Below are 22,965 nucleotides of genomic sequence, written 5' to 3'. Positions count from 1 at the left end.
AGTGAGCAGTAGTCTATTATGGTATGATGGAGTTAAGGAAGGTTTGGTTTTGTAAACCCAGGTTGCGTCCACTGAATGAAAGCCTTGCTCAGATCCACTTGTATATAAATTACTTATAAAATCTGACCACACTTGGAATTGCGGGTGTGCTTTCTGAGCTGATTTGCAGACTCTGTTTTAGCAAGACAGCGATCTGTGGTAGTAGAGTTAGCTCTAGCAGTGCCACCCCTGTGTACTGAGAAATACACTTTGCTGCAGCAAGCCCACAAAGAAAAGGGAGTGTTCTCTTTTCATTGGAGCAGCCCTCAACCACTGAGCAATAAAGTACCCTCCCTGTAAAAGAGACAGGCTGAATTTACCAAAATTTTGCTTGAGAAGATTGTGATAGCAGGTTGTCCTTGCCACATAGCAGCAGTCTGGATGCCTGGTGAAATTCTAATAGACAAAGCATCTCTTCCTGCCTGTCCTGTCCTGAAGAGATTATTAGTATGTATTTCTGCATGCATTGTCAGATTTGTGTGAGAGTGTTAATGGGACAAATCTATATCATTGCAATTAGCTGCCTTGCTAGTTTTTGGATATGATAGATAAGCTGCTTTAGAGCATCTCACTTGAAGCTGACCAACTTGCTAGCCCTTTACTTTTATGTGTGTGCCTGTGCTGATGTGGAGAACTCATTCCTGTCTTTCTTTTTCCACAGGTGCAAAACATTGCAGTTGCTCTGAACAAAACAGCAGAGCCCAACTTGGGGTTCCTGGAGGTAATGTTTGCTAAACAGACAGATTATCTGCAAGTGGTTCAAAAGCTCCAAGGACTCTTGGATGAACTTGTGAGGCAGACAACAGAGATTCCTTTCTGGAAGAATGATGACGTCTCTCTAGAATTGCTGGCAGGTCGTATTGATCTGTATGACTGGTACAGGTAAGCAGGCTGTGTACTCTTACATGTGTGTTTTTTAATGCTGTTTTGGTGCTTGTTCAAGCTGAGTGTTCAAGCTTCAGCTTCCTATGCTATCATTCTGTAGTTAGAAGTGCTAGGATCCCCACTCTTTTAAATAGAAAGGTTTTTGAGCATTTACCAGTAATCTTAGCCCAATTCTGAATTGCCTTGATATTGATGTGATGATAATGATCAATGGCATGTAGCTCCAAGCCAAAGCAAATGAGCTTCGTAGCATTCATTTCTCAATCTCTGTAGTGGGTGTGGGAATCAGAAGATTGCATTGCTTGTCCAAGACTTGTTTATCACTTTTGCGCATTTTAATTGTCTCCTGTGTTGTTTTTTAATCTGTCTTTTGGTTTTGCTACAGGTGGCTGGGATACCTGGGCTTACTCATGTTCCATGTCCTAATCTGTTTGCTGGTGCTATTTGGACTAATTAGAAACTCAAAGGCCATTCTTGTGGGGTAGGTTGATGTGGAAACAGTATGTGAAGGTATTAAAATGAGCTTGTTTTAATCTTCAGTTCTGTGCCCTTCAAGTCTTCCATACACTATTAAGTAGTGTTTACTCAGTGAGCGATGCTTGCTGCATTCAAAAAGGTCATTTGGAGTTTTTTTTCTGACAGGGCCATGGCTTTTTCTGGGAGGCATTAACAAGAAAGTGCATTCATGTAACAGTTCACAGTTGCACTGTGCTTGTGTCCATCTTTGAACTTGGAAAGATGAGAAAATGTTCTTCAAAGTGAATGTAATTCTAATGGTCTCTGGTGTACCCTTCATGGATAAGAAAGGTGAATGCAGTACTGTGTCTCTGGTTGAAGATATCTCCTCGTGGTGCAGAATTAGACCCATGCATATATGGGTTGGAAATGCCACATCTTAAAAACTGCCAAGTCCCTATGGTGTGCTTTGATCTTACCAGTGGAGATTTTGCTTATTGTAATAGACCTTTTAATATGGTTAAGATGATAAGGCCCTTCAAGTGCATGGTTCGCCTGCGTATTGGTCATTTGCAGTGTATCTTTATGCACTCAGAAGTTGAACTTGTGTATTTAATTTAGAGATGGATCTCACATTACAGAGGCTTTAAATCCAGGCATTTTGGGGGCAGGACAGGGAATGCTTACCATGAAGAATGTGTTTCTTGGAAACAAAAGGGTAAAACTGATAAAGGAAGGCATTGAGGTGCTTAAACAAAATGCAAAACAGCAGCTACCATTCTGTGGTTCAGGAGAAACTTACTTATCCACACAGTTGATTAATGGAGTCAGAAGGATTTCATATCTGTAGCTTCCTTATTGCTTGTGAAAGTGTATTGCACAAAAAAGATCAAGCTGTGTAAATTAAATACCTTGTTTTGACAAGTTAAAATCATACAATAACACGTGATGATTTTCATTATGACTTGGGAAGTCACAAGATGTGGCTAGAGCTTGACATTTCCAAGGATTTGCATACCTCTTTTAACGCAGTTGGTGCTTTGGTGGTACTGTATAATTCTGTTGATCTAAATACAAAATTTTCCTCTGTGATCTGGGTGTGTTCCTTGCACAGCGATACGTATGTTTGCTGTTCTCACTTTTATACTGCAGTCCCAGACCCTTTGGGCAGTGTCTCCTCACAGCCAATCTTCAGGACAAGAGAACCTAAAACTACTTGTCCTGCTCATTCAATCCTCAAATCCCTGTCAAAGTGCATTTCATGTGTTAGAAGGAAAAAAGAAAGTTCACCGATGCCAAATATGAAGGGCATAGGGCAAAAAATGAACTGCATTCGTTGCTCATGTTGCCTGCAGAGTAACTGTTCTGTTCATAAGTGGCTTGTTTTGAGGTTTCCTGTAAATAATTATTTATATAGCGCTGTTATTCCACAACAAAGAGGTCAGGATGCTTATCGAAGCAGCTACTCCTTCAGAATTCCAGTTACGGAAACATAAATTGTTTGGCAACTTTTCCTCTTCCTTATTGCTTTGAACTCTAAATTAGAAGTTACATTTAAGATTAAGGTATTAGAATGGAGCCAAGGTGTCTGCCAAACTGAGCCTGTTTCTCTTTCTCCTGCAGAGTGTGTCTTCTAGGGGTGCTTGCCCTCATTGTGAGCTGGGGGTCCCTGGGTCTGGAGTTAGCTGTTGCTGTGGTAAGTGGCTATGATACAAAACTCACACACCTTTCACTGCTGTTTAAGCAGACAGGAGAACCATTCTCTCCATTGACACATTATTTACTGCTAGATAAAAAACAGGAGCAGCACCCATGTGTATTATTATTTTTATCACTACTATTACTACATTGCAAAATCACAATATTAAAATTGGATAGAACAATTAACAATCAAAAAAATGAAGTCCCAATAGGCCCATGCCTCTTCCCTGCCCCCCCCCCCCCCGCACCTACCAAGGTAGCACAAGCCATTCAGAGCAGGGAGAATGGGAGATCTCTCAAATTCTCCTCTACCCTCTGCCCATCTGTGGGGGGTAGGAATAATGGGATTCCTCCAGGCTAGGGATAAGTACAGTGGTACCTCGTGTTAAGAACTTAATTCGTTCCAGAGGTCTGTTCTTAACCTGAAACTGTTCTTAACCTGAGGTACCACTTTAGCTAATGGGGCCTCCCACTGCCGCCGCACGATTTCTGTTCTCATCCTGAAGCAAAGTTCTTAACCTGAGGTACTAGTTCTGGGTTGGCGGAGTCTGTAACCTGAAGCGTCTGTAACCCGAGGTACCACTGTATTATGAAGCCCTCCAGATGTTTGCTGAACTACAACTCCCACAAGCCCCAGCTGGTCTGGCCAGTGGTCGGGGTGGTGGAAGGTGTAGTCTGACACCATCATGTTGGCTGCTCTAGCTCCAAGCACTGCACCCATGGTGTAAGTGAATCAAGGCTGCAGCTTCTAGTAGCAGTTATGTGGGACTATGGTTTACACACTGTTCCTGTGTAGAGACAATGAAGCTTCTTTGCCTTTATTTTTAAAAATTACTGGAAGCCTTATTTTTCAAGGAGCTGTTGATATGTATCACTTACTGACAAAAAGCTTTTGAGAAACAGGGTTGCTACTACCAGTGCCCTCCTTTTAAAATGAGAGAGATTTTATACTTGCAGCAGAATCAAGTGGCAAAGTTTTTCCTGGACTGGACTGCTTAAAGTTTATGCGGTAGCGCTGATGGTGGGGAGTTTCCATATTTGAATGCTTGACCACAAAAACTCCTTCCTGAACATAAAAAACTGGCTGATTTCCCCCTAGATCTGCTATCTTCTACAAATAGAGAGATTTGTTGGGGTGGATGGAAAGCAGGTAGATGAGATGGGGTGTGCATCTTTCATCATATCCAGATGGTTGGATAGAAACCTGACATCCTGAACGTGTAGATCTTCTGCAGGAGTGCCATAAATTCTTAGAGCTGGGTGCTTTTATAAAATCATAATTTAAAAGATACGTTTGAAGATCAAATTGGGAAGAGTAATATCTGGGCAGGGGATAAAATGTTTTTGTGCTCTGTGTGGCTATTATTTCTCCCCCTGTGTTTCTTACTACTTGTGACATCTCTGCTCCTCTTTAGGGTTCCAGTGACTTCTGCGTTAACCCTGATGCCTACATCTCCAGAATGGTGGAGGATTATGCGGTGCTAAGTACAGGTAAGTGACTGCATTTTGTGTTTTGTAGAAAGGCAAGAAATGGAGGGTTAGGTTGAAGAGGGTAGGAGGCGTGAGGATGGCCCATGTCACTAGAACCTTGGTTCATCTCAGTGAACCGAGATCTGGCATAAGCTGTGGTGTCAGGTTACTGTATTCCCCCTTTGCCTTTCCCCCTCCTCTGACCCTTTTGTCTCCATTGAATACGCCATGGCATGACCCGGATGTCTTGGCTTCCAGTGCAGCAGAACAGCAAGGCAATGGCAGTTGGCATCTTCAAAGAAGGTCCTCTGATATGGGCATGGTAGCATCTCTTCCCCCAAGTCCCAGCTCTCCCAATAAAACAGTATGTGACCAAAGGGTTGTCCAAGGTCTTTGTGGGAGCATATGAGACAGGGGATATGCAAGGTTTGGTTTTTATGGATGAGTGTGTGGATATCTGTGTGAGAATCTGGTTGACTGATTGAGGGATTGTGTCTCAGCCTTGACCAATTTCCTTAAGGAACCTGCGATTGCTTAAATGAGTTCTGTATATAAGGAAAGAAGCCCAGTTGGTGGAAATATAATTCAAAGTAGCCACTGCTCATACCGTGTTGGTGACTCCACACAAATAGATGCAAGTGGATTTGGTATGATGGCTATGTAAACAATGGGAAATCCATTCATGTGTTGAAACTGTGATTCATGTTTCTGTGGATTGATCTTGGCTTTTTGTAGTTCTGGGAATATGAGATCTCTTTTGAAAGCAAAATAAAAGCCAGAACGAGTGAGCATCTCAATTTAAAAGCATCCAGTCCCCTGTCATGCCAGACAGGGCAGTTAAATAGGCTGGAACATTAAGAAAGAGAGAAATATAATGTTTTCTTAAAAGTGTCGTATGGGACTGTATTGACATTTTTTGGAAATTCAGATTCAAGTGCTACAGCAGTAAAACATTAGACGACGAAAGAATCCCAGTAGACCACTAGTGTGTGTGTTTAAATCTACAACACAAAACTGTGTGCTCAGGGTCTCTTAACAGTTAACACAGATTAACTATGACTTGCATGATTCTTAAAATAAATAGACAGATTAACCTAGCTGCCTTGCTGGATTATACAAGATCCACCTTTTTGCAAGAGCTTTGTCAACTAGCAGGTGATAGACATTCTACAATAAGCTGTCCAGTTCTCCCCCTGATGTAGAAAATGAATTTTTTGTTACAGTCCAAGAATAAATAAATTGGTTTCAGCCACTGTCATTTCCAGTATGCTAATAGTTTTTGCACCATCATTCCACCATGATTTCTAGTGCAAAAATCCTTGCTTATAACCAGTATTCGAAATTAGCCAAGTGCCAGGCACATTTTGCACCTGGTTATCAGCCACTTGCAACCAAGTGAAGATGCCTGGGCATCAGGATGGTGCCTGACATCTGCTGGTGCCTGCCTGGAGATCATTGGATCTTGAAGGTTTTCACACACCTTGGTATAAGGAGCCATTTGGCGCCTAGCTTATATATCTGAGTTTCTAACACTGCTTATAACTAAAGAAATAAAACAGTGAATATGTTCTTATTTCTAAATACAATTTGTAGCTTGAAGGCATATAACAAACAATGTTTTTCATTCTGAACAAAACATAAGAAAAACATCTATTATGTCTTTTCAGAATCAAGAGACATTTATTTATAGACAAACCCTCTTTTGCAGGAGACACCACAGATTTAAAATTGGTTTAAATTTGAATCAGTGATTATTTGTTAAATGGCATTAACTGATGTTTCTGTTCTTCTGCTCTACAAATTCAAAGAAATTGGGGATAGGGTAGAGAAATACTGAAATCTCTGTACCCTTCCCCCAGTAAGCTGCATGCATGTTCACAAATGCTGAAATCCAGGGTTTCCTGCCTCAGGGTCTTTGTATAAACTCAGCATTCAGCTGTGTTTAGCCCTGGGAAGCCTGAGCTCTCTGTACTAATTTGTTAGGCTTAGTAGCAGAGGTTCTTGACACATCTGTGACAAAGGGGTAATTGAACACCTTAGCTGAGTAATGTGCTCTCTTGGGCTTTGCCTCACCTGATCTAGACTGAGAAAGGTAGCAGATGAATGATGCCTTCAATTTGGGTCTCGGTAGGTAACGGTCCATTTGACAAAACGGTGCTTCGATAGCAGTCGAGGCGGGAAAGGGGGAGGCAGAATAGATGGCTGAACTGCTCCTTGGGTGAGCAAGTGACAGCTGTGGTGCTTGTGCAGGATTCTAATGGGGCTTTGTAGACTTCCTTCATGGCAGGGATAGCTCTGTCAACAGTGTGGTTTCACTTCCTATTTATTTATTTATTTATTTATTTATTTTTAAGCAACTGTATATCTGCATTGATATCTTAACTGTGTACACAGAAACAACATTTGTTAGTAACTGGCAATTTAAGACTATCCCCTAATCCTGCCAACAAAGATTTGTTTCTTTATAACGCATAAACAACTCCTGGTTTTATTAACCCATCTGTAAAAATAAACATGATATAGCCATGTCTTTAGACATGGAAGGTGGGGGTGGGGGAAGCATTCAGTCCATGCTGCAAAAGGCAGGGACTATTCCCCCCCCCCAAATAACTCTGTGCTGCAAGCAAGAGAGTAGGGGTGCTGTGGAAAGGGGCCTCCCTAACTGTGTCCCCAGAATCTACTCAAGACAGGAGTGCCAAGCCACATACTACGGCTAAGGTGCCTAGAAGTGCACAAGGGGGCAGCACAGCAATTGCAGAAGCACTGCAAAGCATTTGGGGGCAATTTGGGCAAATATAAAATTTTGGCCAGTGACTAGCTTTTCTGGAAGAGCTATTTTGGGATAGGCCAGGCAATATCCCTCCCCCAAGGGTGGGCTGCCCAAAGGTTCCCTTGCAGCCACTCCATCCACGTATATCCCCCACTTGAATAATGGGGAAGTCAGCTGGGTGTTCCTCAGTGGTATGTATTTCTTGTTTATTTTATTTTTTTAACCCCCCTGCAACTTCAGTGTGCCATTCAGCTGCTAGTCCCTGATACATACCCTGAAAGAGATGGTAATTGTCCATAAAATTATATCAAATGTTACATGAGTAACAGTTTTTTCTTGCTTGTTTTTGCCCTGGAAGCTTTTCTGATTCCATAAAATAGATGTATTCCAGAAGAGAAGGCACCTTGCTCTCTATGTCTGCAACTTTATAATTGTCAATACAGTGGTACCTTGGGTTACAAACGCTTCGGGTTACCAACACTTCGGGTTACAAACTCCACTAACCCGGAACCTTGGGTTGAGAACTTTGCCCCAGGATGAGAATGGAAATCACGCAGCAGCAGCGGGAAGCCCCATTAGCAAAAGTGTGCCTCAGGTTAAGAACGGATCTCTGGAACGAATTAAGTTCATAACCCAAGGTATCACTGTATAAGGTAGTTTCTGCCTACAGACTCACAATCTGCTAGACATAACACAAAAGGAAAAAGGAATGGAGAGGGAAGAGGAAAGCAAGGGTGGCAGTAGCTGCTCCTTCAACCAACCAACAGATGAGGCAACGTTGATCTACCCCTTGTCATGATGTACTTCCTGGGAGTCAATCTTCTAGTGTCCTAAGTCTCCTAGCTGGTGACAGAGGCCAGAGAAATGCTTCCCTTCAGTTCTGCAATCCCATGTAACTACCATTTGGAGCTCAGTGTGTTGTTGTTTTTCTGGCAGGATATGGGGAAGCAAACTGGTCCTACTTTGGTGGATGGATGGGGCCAGATTTGTCTCCCCTTTGCCAAGACCCAGGACTAGCTAAGGCAACTTGAATTTTAAGAAATACAGAAGAGATCCTTGAGCTGGAGAGCTTTTGATAGGGGAATTTTCCATAAGTAACTTGACTGAAGAAAATTTGAAATTAAAATCAAGCTTGCTTTTCCTAATCAGGGATATAAATTGCTTGTTTTGATAGCATCCCAGCCAGACCGATAGATGTGATCTTCTGTATGATGCATGATCCTTATATCCATAGTTGCATTTAATTGTAGGATAGTGTGGCATTTTTCCTCCTGTTGGAAAACAACAACAGTGAATAGCAGAAATTGAAATGCTTTTAAATATACCCAAATTACGTTGGCATGTTTCAAATCTAAGCAGAATAAATGGCGCAGAAGATAATCTGATTAAGTGTATCATCTTCTCCACTCACAGTTTAGAGATGAGATGAGATTCTTTTTGTTTTGTTTTTCCACATGCTGTGTGGAGGGCGGTGGAATGGAGCAGAGGGAAATGAAGCAATTTGGTGTGCAGGAAGGCTAGATTATTATATGCTCAGCTCATCTAGTATTCATTAAGTATGATAAGGCCAATAGAGTTGGACGCTGATGGGATAATCATCTTGCACTGCTAGGGGAACCCCAGTGCAGCCAATACGTTTGTTTTCAAGGCAGGAGGCCATTTGCCAGCCCCAGTCCTTCCAGCTGATTGTGTTTTATTACCAAGTGATTCAGTAAAGTTCAGAGGTGATGTACAATAAGATGTTTTGTGTCTGGATAACTGACTGGAATGATGCTGCATCAGATGCCATGTATCTGGGCTGAAAAGTCTCTCATTTCTAACAGGTCTATGATGGGCGGAGGAGGGAAGTAATTAGAGAGCGTGGGGACGCTTTCCCTTAATTAGTAGTTGTCAAGGTCTCTGAGCTCATCACCATTGGTCTTCATACATGTATTGTCATAATCCCCTCTGAGCCGGAAAAACCAATATGCTACTTCTAAAGGAGAACATTCATTTTGCAGGGGATTGATTTGGAATGGGGAAATGCATGGTTAGTTTACACAACCACCCCATCATTCCTTTACTTCAGACACCCCACTCCCTAGTTATCTGGAGCAGAGAAGCAGCAAGTGGGGAAAGGGTTAAAAACCTCTTCCGTCTGCTGATTCTCTACTCTAAATTACCATCTTCCCTTGGCAGCAAACAAGTTTTGACAGGGGCAAGGCACAAGCAGACCTCTTCTTGGTGTTTGGACCTCTTCCTGTGCTGTGTGAACACCAACATTTAAACTTCTGTATATTTTAAAGTATGGTTGTGGATTTGTCTCCATATTGTTCCAAACCACTTGGAGGTGCTTTACAATCAAACGGTGTACAAATTCTATGACATAAGTAAAATAAGCTTAAGCTTCATGAGTCCTATCATAGCCATTCCCTCTGAAATGGAGTCAGGGGGTGTCTTTAATCACCTCTGCTCTCTATATAGTGTGAATAGGATGAGGGTTGATTAAATATGCCTTTGTCTATCCCATTGTGCAACTGAGAGAGAACCACCCCTGACGATCTTAGTACCAGGACAGATATACAAGGTGGCTACACTCTCATTTCGCAGAAATCGCTTGGAAGGTGCTGCACATTTGGTCCCATAACTTTCTTGGAGGGCTAGAGACTTACTTAAAAATCAGAAAAGAAAGCTCAGAGGCTGAGGAGCCTGCCCAAGTTCACCCATGGAAGGCTTTGTGGGGGCCAGGTTGTTGACCCCTGTTAGGTTGTTGAATCTTTCCCCATCCCCTTTCAATCAAGGTTTGCACTCGATTATAACAACCTCTTAAAGTAAAATAACCCTTTCTCCGCAACACCTTTCTGGTCTCCCTGGATGTTGAACCCAATACAGTGGTACCTCGGGTTACATACGCTTCAGGTTACATACGCTTCAGGTTACAGACTCCTCTAACCTAGAAATAGTACCTCAGGTTAAGAACTTGCTTCAGGGTGAGAACAGAAATTGTGCGGCGGCAGCGGGAGGCCCCATTAGCTAAAGTGGTGCTTGAGGTTAAGAACAGTTAGGGGGTTGGACTCGATGGCCCTTGTGGTCTCTTCCAACTCTATGATTCTATGAGTTTCAGGTTAAGAAAGGACCTCCGGAATGAATTAAGTACTTAACCCGAGGTGCCACTGTACCAGATAGATAGCATAGACTGAATTATTGTGGGGGTGGGGGATTTCTAGGTGGTGTTTGAGGGATGCTGACAGGGCAGCCTGTTCTCCCATCCACTCATGCTATGCACGTTCTGCGAACAGGATTTCAATTTCCAGAACTGTCAGTGTGGCTTCCCCCCACACAATAGACAAGTCATACGCACGCACAGCACAACTTCTTCATGCATTGGGTAGTTGCACTGAATTATTGATTTCTCCAGGCTCGCCTAAGAGCAGCCTACTTTGCTGATATGCCCCTCTCAGAAAACTGGCATTAAACAGAGACTTTTCACTCCTTCTCACCAGAATTGTCGCTCTCTTTGGATCACTGAGGTGCAGGCAAGCACACCAGTGTCCTGAAGTCATCCAGAGTTGTCTGTGTGCAGTAGAGACACATCTGCACTGTCTTAGATGGGTGTGCACCCAGAGCCCACCCCATCCCTGCATGTCTACATCACATGTGGCAATATACAGGATCAGTATGGACTACATGGCTTGTGTGACATGGATTCTGTGAGGTACTTGCTTTGACCCACTTCCCATGTTTCTGCTTCGGTGCTCAAGCACTGAATGAAAAGTATAGCAAGCTATTCTTGGCATACCTAAGAGTCTGGCCTGTGACAATATAATTCAAGCTGTATGAATGCTCCAGGAATAGAGTGCACCTGCTTCTCAAATCTGTCGATCACTGCTGGGATGCTGCTACTCCTTCATATTACTAATCCAATGCTGTGTGGAGCAGCATGTCTTTATTTCACTGATGTGTTCAATGGTCACCTAAGGCAGGTCTAGACTACCTAAGCCTGCATGCTTCTCTGCAGCACTCCCCATTCATGTCTGGCTGTGAGCTCATCCAAGGGGTGTGTTGTGTGCATCAATCTAGCTGGTGGCATTTTGAAAGAAAGTCTGGTCTGTGCCCTAAAGTCAGTCCTGTGGTTTCTTGCCTGGAGCAGCATTCCCAGAACCATGGAATGATAAATCAGTTATCATGGGCAGCAGCCCTTCAATTTGTGGAACTTCCTCTGCTCTAGAGATAAAGGCTGCCCTTGGCACTGATGGTTTGTGGATGACAGCTTAAAACACATCTGTTCACACAACCTTTGTTGGCGGCCTGTAAGTGGGCATGGCTATGCTCCTGCTGAATTGTTTTATTAGCAAAGTGTGGTGTTTCAATTACATTTTTAATTAATTGTTGCATTGTTTTGTCGTGTGTTCACAGACTGGGATCCTGTAGGATGAAGGGCAATCTGTAAATAAATGACTTCTTCTTTAACGGTAGAGGTTTGAATTGACATACACATGTTTACCCCAAGTCATAGCCTTACCAAGAAGTTATCATCAGTAGAATCAGTAGAGTCAGGTTCAGTGGAATTTGCTGTTTCCCCTTGTGGCTTGATGCATACATGAGAGTACATTGCCATGTGTAGAGGAATAGTTTTGGACACGGTGCTAGTATGTTGACTCTGCTCTTGCTCTGGAAAGGCCTCCTCATGAATACAGACCTAGATACACAGTTTTTTTTTCCTTTGGGTCAAATGCTTAGTAGTCTGATGGATAGTTGTCCGTTCCTAGTCATTCATGGCAAAACCCCTTTTGGGGAATAAATGTAGGAGTCCTGCTACTTTCCCAGTTTCTGCTGATTACCACTGGATTGGCTCAGCTGGGCTGCAAGCGCAAGTCCTCCCAAAGAGAAATTCAGTGGGTGAGAGAAGGTGCAGCAGCTGGAAGCAGCCCCAAAGCGGGCTAATGAATTATAAATAACAGCTGTCAGGTTCCCTGGTTAGCAGGCAGGCAGCCCCATACGAAGCTGTCTCTCTAGCGTGTGCACTGGTTTCTGGAATCTGTGTTCAATATTAATGGTAAGTGCAGTGAAACAAGGAGAAAGTCTGGCCAGCTCTGTTCACTGGCTGCTGCCCCCTTTTCTGGCTGTTTCTTTTTCTTCCCGTACAAAACCATGGTCAATTAGAATAACTGCTTTCCCCCCACCTCCTTTTCACCATGTGCAGGGTGTGTAGACCAAAATACAAATCCCATAGGCTTACTTGTGGCTTCCTTATTTTTTATTTGTTTGCTTGTGGCTGTTGTCTGTGACCGTGCCTTATGAAGGAGGCATGGAAGCTGAGACTAAGGGTGAGAAATGGGAATTCCATTAAAACTGGTTCAGAGCGGCTCTGACAGGACGAATTGGGGAGAAAATGGTTGCTTGTGCATAACTCACTCCCACCGCATCTGTATCAAGAAAGGATTAAAAGCCAGGCTGTGAAAGGTTGTATGAGCTCGTTTTCCTTTCCTTTTTGGTGACAGTATTTAAGAATGATGTAGAAACGTAGTAGTAGTAGTGCTTGTATATGCAATTGGGTGAGAAAGCAGTGTGAGGGCCCTTCTCATGTTTTGAAAAGGACTTTATTCTGTATTGTATCAACCTGAGGTAGGTCCTCTTCTGGATGTTATACCAAAGTTAGGTGCCTTAATGCACCTCTTGCCTTCTCAGAAAAATTACCTGAAGCCGGTGCCTAAGAAGCAGCTCTTTGTTGGGCTTCCTTTTATCAGATTGGCAGTTGCGTTTATTGCCATTGGCACACTGTCCTTTACACAGTGGCGAATGTCAGTCCTTCTGCATGCAAGAAATGACTGGCCAGCTCAAGTTAACTCATGCTCAAGTAATCAATTTTTCTTCAGTCTCTTATACACCCGAGAGTAAAAGAAAGTCTGCTTTCTCACATTTGTGTGTGTGTGTGTGTGTGTGTGTGTGTGTGAGAGAGAGAGAGAGAGAGAGATATGCAGGGTGTCTGGTGCAGGTTGAACTCTGTCCCACCCCCCACCCCTCCACTTTGTTCCTGGCTCTTTTCTGTTCCCCATCCAGTTCTTTAGTCAGCCTACCTGTTTTGTCCCCCCATCCCAATACCAGCATTTTTATCTGTTCAAATATTTGCTTTTAAAAGCCTTTTTTACAGTCCATGAGGAGTAGGAGGGAGAACATCATGCATTATGTTCGACGCAGAGGTTAGAGGAAGACCGTCGGCTCTTAGTGGTGTGATACTTTTGAACAGCTTCTCCAGAAAAGTCAAGTGATTAGTTAAAAATTTCTTTTGAAATAGCCTTGTCTCTCTTTAATACGGTGCCACAGATGTGACTTGCAGGAGAGAAATTTTGTGTGGTGGCAATATTTTTAAAATACCATCACATTTGAGACTATTCCTTTTTGAAGATTCATTGAGCTTCATTTCATGCCACATCCTCCCACCCCTCTGGCAATTTTTCTAGGGCAAACCTGTTTGGCAGGCTGTTCAGAACAAAATATTCAGGTATTACAGGAATAGCAAGCTGTAACCAGAGCCAGATATGGAGCCTTGATTGCTACCCCTTTTTTTTGTCTTCCCCTTTGACAGATACTCTGAACTATTATCTTGTCTGCAATGCTGGCTCCCTAAATCCATTTCAGCAGGTGAGTTCCTCAGCCCACACACTTCTGTTTCGCTAAGCTGTACTTTGACATGACCAGGAGTCTTAACAGCAAGTCTCCAGGCTAGCTTCTCCAAAACGTCAGAATATTTTTTCATCTGCAGCTAAAAAGGAGAGCCCAAACGAATGTAGTAAGAACAATGGGCAGGAGGATTGGCCATTCACCATGTCTCACTATGATCTCATCTGCTCTCAAAGCAAATGCCAGGAAACGCTCGGCAATATTTGATTAGGGGAGCAGCAAGGAAGGGCTCTTCATTAATGTGAAAACAGCTATTTGCTATGGAAACTGACCCATGTCTTCAAATTCAGGTCACCACACAACCCCCTTCCAGGCGCAGAAACCAAAAATGATCCCTATGGGGACAGCAACCTGGTTGGTCTTCTCTCAGGAGGTCAGGCTCTCGGGTAAATTATCTGAGTAGCAATCACACAGGGTATTGCAGCAAAAGCCCAAAGGCCTGGTACATAAAGCTAATCTCCCTGGCACAATGTTTGAAAACAATTTAGACTACGAAATTTGTGTCTCCTTCACATATTTTAAAAAAATAAATCATAATACAAGGAAAACAAGCAAACCACAGGGTGTGTTTATGTAATGAAAACTTTGGTGTGCCTGTAGTTTGCTAATTGGAGTATGTTTTCTTTACAAACATGGAACACCAACTCTGAATTTTGCCACCCACTTTCCAACGTACATAGAAAACCTGCAGACCTGGAAAGAAGCACAAAATTCCACAATAAAGACTGACTTTTTTTGTTTCGGTGTCTTGTTTTCACAAAAGGGCTTTGCCTTTCCTCTCTCAGAAAGCTTGTGAGGCAGCTTAGGCTGACCAAGTCACCTTGTAAGCCTTATGCCCGAGGGGGGATTTGAACCTGGGGCCTTCCACCCCCATCCTGCCGGCTTCTAATTCATAGTGTGACACACTACGGTTCTCCTGTGTAGGATACTGGTGGCTACCCTTCTAGACAGTGCTTCAATAATTTAGGGCAGCTTGTCAAATCGAGATGTAGTCATTGCATTGCTTGCTGACTTGCCTTGGCCCTGATGACTGAGGTATGATGTTTGTGTTGAGCAGAAGCTGTCGGGAAGCCACAAGGTCCTGGTAGAAATGCAGGATGATGTGCTGGAGCTGATGAAGTCTGCCGTCAAAGAATACCCCGCTTCCAAGGTAAAGCTTGGTGAATTATTCCTTTCCACAAACCCAGTAAAGAAAATGCCCAGCTTTGCATTCCAATTCCTGTCTAACATCTTTGCTTTTAGGAGCACATCAGTCAAATCCAGGGAGTTCTGAATACCACCGAAAGCAACCTGCAGCACCTGACTGCCCTGGTGGACTGTCGGAGTCTGCATTTGGTGAGTACCAATGGGCAGGAAATACAGTAAATCATTTGGTGCTTGTAGCTATAGAGCTGTGGTGTGAAAAGCTGGGATATGGTGTACTGTGAAAGGACAGAATATAGAAAACCAGGTGGGACCTGATTGTATTTTCTGCACGAAAACTAGAGGTTGTATCAAATGTAGCGCTAAGTTAAAGTCACGTAGTAGTATATTTGTTCCGCTCATGATATGTTTCACACCAGTGGGATGTTGTTGTGCAAGAATGCATAAGCAGGATTCCTTTGTTGCACAACATTAAAACTCACTTGTCCACTACTGCAAGAGCACTTGCAAACAGAGAACTCTGCATTCAGCCCAAGGCAGCTTGTCTCATCTTGAGCTTCACTATGCAACAAGGGCATTCGAATACCATGAGCAGCACATACTTTTACACGAGCTGAATCTGGTGGCCTTCCCCATTAGAGGAAAAAACAATGTTAGCATGCCATTTTGGCCTTTCCTTGGCAGCAAAGATACACTGAAACGATTTGATAATGGTTCTGTGTAAAGCTTGAAGGGGCATGAAGGCAGGACAGCAGCACACCTGGATTATGATGTACATATTTAGCTAAGTGATTTTGAAAAGCAACAGCCGGAGAGAGAAGTGTGCCTCTCCTCTTCTTTCTGGTGTGCTTGTAACTTTAATAATACTTAGTAGTGTTCAGGGGTACCTTGCGTGTGTTAGCTCTGTAATCTTTACAACAACCATGCAAGGTTTATCATTGCCTGCACGTTGCAGGTGGGTAGTTTTGAGGCTGAGGGAGAACAGCTTACCTAAGACTACCTAGTTCAGTCTGTAGCAGACGTGGGACTTGAACTGGTGACTTCCTGGTTCCTGTCTTCACTTCTTGGCTACTATGCCATGGTAGCTCTCAAGCGTATAACTGTGTGTTGACTTTAATGTATTTGTCTCTGTAGAAAGCATTAGGATGAAAAGTCAGCATCTACCGCTTGTTAGAGTTCTTTCAGTTCTGATTTCCTTTGGAGCATCCTCATGTGATACCTGGAAAATAAAAATAGATGAGATTTATAAATTATTGCTATGACCAGTAACAACATGCTTAATGTATTACAGCAATACATCCAAGAACTATAGGGTTTGAATTTCTTTTTTCTTATTATTTATACTGTTGCATTATTTTTGCATTTTAAAAAGTGCAATTTTAGAAGGTGAGCCATTTTTTTAAAAGTTCCCATGGCAGTCTCACAAAATAAAACACAGTGTTACTACACATGCTTGAATGGAGGAATTGAGCAGGTGGGAGGCCAGGTGGCAGTGTTGCTTTTCCATCTTGAGCTTGAAAGAGTTTGCTCTGTTTCTCTCCTTTTAGGATTACATACAATCTCTGACGGGCTTCTGCTATGATGGCGTGGAAGGGCTTATCTATCTGGTTCTCTTCTCCTTTGTCACTGCCCTCATGTTCAGTTCTATAGTGTGCAGCGTCCCGCACACTTGGCAGCAAAAGAGGTATGCACACAAACAGAGGGAAGAGTGGTGCCTTTATATCTCTTCTTTCTGGCACAAGAGCACCACTCGCAGCTACTTACAACATTTAAAGTTCAGTTTTATAAAAAGCAACAATGTATAAAACAATGCATTGATTTATTTAGATAATTGTATATGCCTCCCAGTATTTTTAAGAAAAAGTCTTAAGTTGTTTACAAATCAAAGAGACAAGAATAGGCAGCCATAGCTCAGTGCTAGAACACCTGCTTTGCATGCAGAAGTTTTCAATCTCTGGCGTCTTCAGGTAGGGCTAGAGTGTCCCCTATCTGAAACACTGAAGAGCTGTTGCAACTCATTGTAAACAATACACAATGGGCAAGGCATTCCATAATCTGGAAACAGTCACTGTGAAGATCCCCTATCTTATACCGCTGAGACATGCTTCTACTCTAGATGGGACACAGAAGAGCCTCTCCTTCAGACCTTAGGGAGCAAGCGGGATGATATGGGGAGAGGGTGATCCCTAAGGTATCCTGGACAGAAACGATTTAAAGTTTTAAAGCTTAATTGTCCACACTTTGACTTTCCTCAGTCGGAGCCCCATGTAGACTGTGTTACAATAACCTGGATGTCCATTTCCTTCGGAATGGGTGCAGCTGGTGTACCAGCCTCAGCTGGCCAAAGACACTTCTGACCATCGCTGCCACCTGGTCATCCAGGTACAGTGGTACCTCGGGTTAAGTACTTAATTCGTTCAGGAGGTCCGTTCTTAACCTGAAACTGTTCTTAACCTGAAGCACCACTTTAGCTAATGGGGCCTCCTGCTGCTGCCGCGTCGCCAGAGCACGATTTCCATTCCTATCCTGAAGCAAAGTTCTTAACCCGAGGTACTATTTCTGAGTTAGCGGAGTCTGTAACCAGAAGCGTATGTAACCCGAGGTACCACTGTGTAAAGCTGCCTCCAGGAGCAGGCTCCCAGACTGCGAACCTGATTCTTCAAGGGGAGTGAATCTCCTTTCTAGGGTCCATCTCGTTTTTAAACAGGAACGTCTCCATCTGGATTAAACCTCAGTTTATTAGCCCTTAACCCCATCCAGTCTCCATGCAGCGATTCAAAACCACAGCAGCGCCTTTGGTATTAGATGAAAAGGAAAAATAGTTGTGTGTCATCCACATGCTGGGATTCCAGAGGCTGAGGAAAAGGAGCTGACAGCTCTGTGTGATGTAAGCAACCTACCCAAGCAGCACACGGCAGGGCAATGTGGAACCCTGGGAGAAACTGGCCAAATGGAGCAGGGAAGGAAGTGTTATGCATGGCAGTCTTCTAGATTTTGGGCTAAAATCCACCCACTAAGTCATCTCAAGCAAACATTATTAGCCACAACTCCTCACACTACCCAATAGTACTATTCAAGACGCTAAGTTTAGAGGATATGACGTCCGTGGGCTGCAAAATACGCATTAAAAGAGAAATGTCATGACAGTTTGGGAAGGACTGGCTGGTATGGGATGGCAAGTCTTCCTGGAGTGATTAGGATTGTCTTTAATGTCAAAAAGACCACTTAATAAGATTGACCTGTAAAATGTTCAGGAGACATAAAATGCTGTGTTGCTGACCCTTAATTCCTGTTGTTCAGCAAATGTTCACTGCCACCTTGTGGAACACATTTCAATTTACCCAATTAACTGTTGTCTGGAAATCAAATTCCTTGATCACTCTTTGAATGATCTCAGTCTTTCACCTGAGAACGTTATTGAGTCCCACAGAGAAGCTGCTGGTTATGTAAGCCCAGGCAGAGTTTTGCTGGCACCATAGTCTTTGCCCTTCCTCCTCTTCTTCCTTCAGACATACGAAAGCCACATGCCAATTATGTCTGTTACTTAAAAGTTTCTAATCATTTGTACCCCTGCTTTGGGCCCCTTACACACTTGTGGCCTGTGTTGTGTAGGTTTTTTCTCGTGACTTTTCTTTCAGAATACAATGTAGTCCATCCCCCACCCTGGTTGGTTATAGCTTTACTTTTCAAAGTGTCTCTATCACTTGCTCATTATTTCTGTGAGCTTTGGAGTCTGCATTTATTCTTTAAATATCTACAAAGCTGTTTTGAAAAAGTTCCTCAGTTGCACCAAAAAACCCCTGCAAATAGGAGGGAAATACTTCCCCTGTCTATCATATCAGGTGTAGGCACAAATATTAAATCCTGTGGTTAGGAAAAAACAGGATAGAAAGAAGGTAAGTTGGGATCTACTGGTAGATTTCTGGGTGATTTGGAGTGGATTGGCAAGGGTTTCTAACTCAGTATTGAACCCATTAAAACCTGGCAAAACTTGCCATGGCTGGTTCTGTGCTAATCACCTGTTTCTTAGCCTCAGAATGCCTTCTCTATAAAATAGGGATATGAATTAGTTGCTTCTGACCAACTGTCTGTGAGACTGCCAGGCAGCTTGTGTTTTGTGCTAGGATCTTTGGAATGCTGCAGCTTGGATATAGGCTGGCTCCAGGTGTAGAGTAGGCAATTGGCCTCAGCTTTTGAGCCACCATTTGGCACCTGTCTCTGCCACTACCACTATTTTTGCCCAGGTTCCAGTTAGAAGACATTGTAGTAAACAAACACAAAATAGAAGCTAGAAGTTGGCCTGTCTTTATATAAAACATCCCCAAGATTCTTCAGCACTGGTTAATAATACTGACAGAATGTGGCAATCTCCTAACTTGTAAAAAGGTGACTGTGTATGTGTGGCCGCCTCCTTACCCCACAGTCTTAATATTACACTGGCCCCTTAGATTAGTTATGCATCCAGTGGCTGTGTTCATTGCCACCCTGTATTCCAACCTGATGCCTTCCAGCTGTTTTGGACTGCAATTCCCATCAGCCCCAGCTATCCTGCACCAGCTCCTGGAAGACTGCTTTGTTGGTTCTGAGTTATTTGGCAGGCTCTGTGGGAAGAAATGTGACAGGCTTTGAAAGCCCAGGCTGCAGTTGTGGGAGGTCTGAGTCATTCTCTTCTCTGTGGGGAGGTGGTTGCTGTGAGAAGGAAGCTGTTGCTGTACTGAACTACTCAGAAGCAGGGGAAAGAGGGGGGAGGAGAAGCAACACCACGTGCTTGGTCTGGTTTGCTCTGCAGCAGCCCTGAAGAGAAACTTTCCTCCCGTCTGCAGGAGTTCAGATGATGATGGAGAGGATGAATCGACTGCTCAAGGGAACAGGCAAACGCACGACAACTTGTACAGGGTGCACATGCCTAGTCTTTACAGCTGTGGGAGCAGCTATGGAAGCGAGACCAGCATCCCAGCAGCGGCGCACACAGTCAGCAATGCTCCCGTCACAGAGTATATGTGAGTAGATGGTGCTCAGTGCATAGAGTGGGTAATGCGCATCCACAGGGACATCTCCACTGAAAAGTGTTAGCTGAGTAGCAGGACTGTTCCTGAAACCTAGGGCGGGCCACTGCCCTGTCAGTCAGGTCAGTCAGTAGTACTGTCCTTGAATGGGCCTGTGGTCTGGCAGTTTCACATATTTGCAGTGGGAGGATGAACAAGGAGGGAAGGAGGGAGGCTCTGTTCTGCAGCTCTCTGTACCTGAGTGGATCCTGGTATTTGGTTTAAGAGATAATGTATGGATACAGTTGAAGGCAGCAGTTACTTACTACTGGAGAACCAAAAAGGAGTTGTATGCGACTGCAGCTGCAAGCCAGTTTATTTATATCTTTCTGTATCGCAAGTGGATAAACTGATATTTGCAGAGCTTAATGGGAAATGACTCAGTGGTACTTAAAGATTGGAAACACTTGCCACTAGAGATGCTGTGTGTTCAAAACAGGAGTGAGAAACCTCAGACCCAGGGCAAATGTGGCCTCTCAAGCCTCACTATCTGGTTCCTCGCAACTCACCCCAGGCCACCCTCCTCCCTGGCCCTGCTTTGCACACTGAATGTTTTTGCCTCTTGCTTCTCTGGATGGGGGCTATAAGCAGGTGTGTGAATATGTTAAGAAAGTAGCCTGTAGTACAAAGATACATTGCATTTGTTGTCCTGCCCCCTTTTGCCACCCAAATGATGAAACCACCCCTTGGCCTGAAAAAGGCCTCACCACCCCTGGCTTAATGTATTTCCCCCATTGTCTCTGTAATGGAACGAATGGAACATCTTCCACAAACTTTAATAATATGGAATATGAGATAATTCTTTGCCTAGAGACAACTCAGAATAATGTGCAGGTTTTGGCCGTGTTTTGGACTGGCCTATGATGCGCATCTTTGGACATAACCACAGGGCTAGGACTCTTCATGGGAGTGGTACATCTCTTGCCTGCCTCCTGAGCCAAGGAAATAACATCCGCCAGCCTAATCTGCTGTTGAGCAGCAGTTGCCTGTTAAGACTCAGTTCACAGATTACATTCTGTGTATACAATTCCAAGATCACAACGAATGCAGCCACCTTATTTTTGACTTCCACAAATACTGTAATCCAGAAAGTGAATGACCTTTTCACGCTTTACTTTTTCTTGCCTTCCCCTCAGGAGCCAGAATGCAAATTTTCAGAACCCCCGATGTGAGAACACACCTTTGATTGGCCGGGAGTCTCCACCTCCCTCCGTAAGTCTGTTTTAATTACTGCTTTGAAGGGTGAGACAGAAATCTGCTTTGGAAATATGTGTAGTCAGCTCCTATATACTGCTTCATGAATAAGCATCTATTTAGAACAGAAACATGAGCTCTTCCTGCATCCATACACATTAACACAGCTTGTCTCCTGGTAAAATGTCTAGGTTCCTTTTCATATAGGAAAACAAACATGCATGTTGCTTAGAACATGAGGATTGGTGTCACAGATGTGAACCTTTAGAAGAATTCTGCAAATATATTCTGCTAGTAAGTCTGCAGATATATCACCATAGTAACTCTTGAGCTTGTAGTGGAAACTGTGTTTTGACATTAACACTGAATCCTTCTCCAAAATCTGCCTTTAAGATATACAGGTATTTAGGGGGTTTGTCGTCTGTTTCAACATTGGTAATTTTTTCATTTTTTTGTATCAAACTTTCAGAATAGGGAAATGTCTTTCATGAAAGGTTTTGATTGACCTGGAAGCTGTTTCAGGCTCAGCTTTGTTTCATTCACTGCTTAGTTTCTTTGGTTTCAAGCTTGTAATAACCTGCAGTATATCAGCCTTTGCACTGGTGAGTTGATAGTGTGCTTTAGCATCCAATTGAGATATGAATGACATAAATCCATCTTTTTTCCTTCTTTTTAAGAAGATGCCCTCTTATGATGTCTGAACTTGTCTTGTGGGAGTGCCTTTAGCCATTCCTGAAAGCAAATACACCCTGAAATATAAAACAAAAGCAATGAGAATTTTAAAAGAACAAATTGTGATAGTCTGTGCTACCAGCCCTAGTTGATTACCTTGACCAGCTCTCAGCAACAAACTTCAGAATTCTCCTTTTTAGCCTTTCCCCCCTTTTCTTTTTTTGTATATCGTTTCAGAGAACACTGTTTTTCTCAGCCATGGTGTTACCGTTTCAGAGGAAATATAAACATCTATTCTTGGAATTGATTACTGTTCTGACTGGGAGTGTGGTGGTGGGATCTGTAGCTGCAAACACTATAACTCCCTAATACTGCATGCTAAGCCTGATCATCTTAGTCGCCTGTAGAATTCAGCCAAACCATAGTTTTGCTTGCTGCAAAGCTCTTACTCTTTGGCAAAAGGAGTCTTCATTCTCTAATTAAGAAATGTCCCTTGTCACTAGCAGTGGTCTTAATTGCATTTCTTGGGAGAGGGAGATGGGGGACTTCAGACAGGTGTGGTGGGAGCGCTGTTGAAGATGTGGGATGGGCAGAATATCCTTCATCTCCTACCTGAACTTTTTGAGAAGACTGAATAACACTGTCCCAATGAAAGAAGGAAAGCGAATATGTCCCTACATGCATCTGAACTGATACTTTTATTACAAGAAGGAATGACTTCAGGTGGGTTCCTGCTTTTTGAGTTGTGGGGGGAACAGAGACATCTTCTTGCCAGCAGTTATCTATGCAATGAATTACTTTCAGATGGGAAAGAGAAGGCTGAATCTTTGAGGATGGGATGTGAGTCCTCCCCATGAGCCATGCGGCCTATTGGCCTTTTCCAGCTAAGGCTCAAATCCACAACCATAGGAAATGCCTTTTACTCAGCTT

The 22,965-nt window shown here is 43.3% G+C and overlaps 1 protein-coding gene across 2 annotated transcripts in view; it reads left to right on the top strand.

Annotated features, from left to right (window-relative positions):
- The window catches only part of TTYH3 (tweety family member 3), a 78,778-nt gene that overhangs the window by 44,738 nt on the left and 11,075 nt on the right, over positions 1 to 22,965 (top strand). For both annotated transcript variants that reach the window (XM_083711595.1, XM_083711596.1), the window contains exons 4-13: positions 701 to 921; positions 1,310 to 1,405; positions 3,004 to 3,076; positions 4,497 to 4,572; positions 13,887 to 13,942; positions 15,039 to 15,131; positions 15,224 to 15,316; positions 16,672 to 16,808; positions 19,948 to 20,124; positions 21,306 to 21,381. In XM_083711595.1, the coding sequence (XP_083567721.1) occupies positions 701 to 921; positions 1,310 to 1,405; positions 3,004 to 3,076; positions 4,497 to 4,572; positions 13,887 to 13,942; positions 15,039 to 15,131; positions 15,224 to 15,316; positions 16,672 to 16,808; positions 19,948 to 20,124; positions 21,306 to 21,381 (1,098 nt within the window). The remainder of the gene's footprint in view (positions 1 to 700; positions 922 to 1,309; positions 1,406 to 3,003; positions 3,077 to 4,496; positions 4,573 to 13,886; positions 13,943 to 15,038; positions 15,132 to 15,223; positions 15,317 to 16,671; positions 16,809 to 19,947; positions 20,125 to 21,305; positions 21,382 to 22,965) is intronic.

This window comes from Podarcis gaigeae (genome assembly GCF_964106915.1).
Source record: "Podarcis gaigeae genome assembly, chromosome: 14".
Classification (NCBI taxonomy): domain Eukaryota; kingdom Metazoa; phylum Chordata; class Lepidosauria; order Squamata; family Lacertidae; genus Podarcis; species Podarcis gaigeae.
Note: the sequence above shows the minus strand (reverse complement) of the source record. Positions and strands in the feature narration are given on the sequence as shown.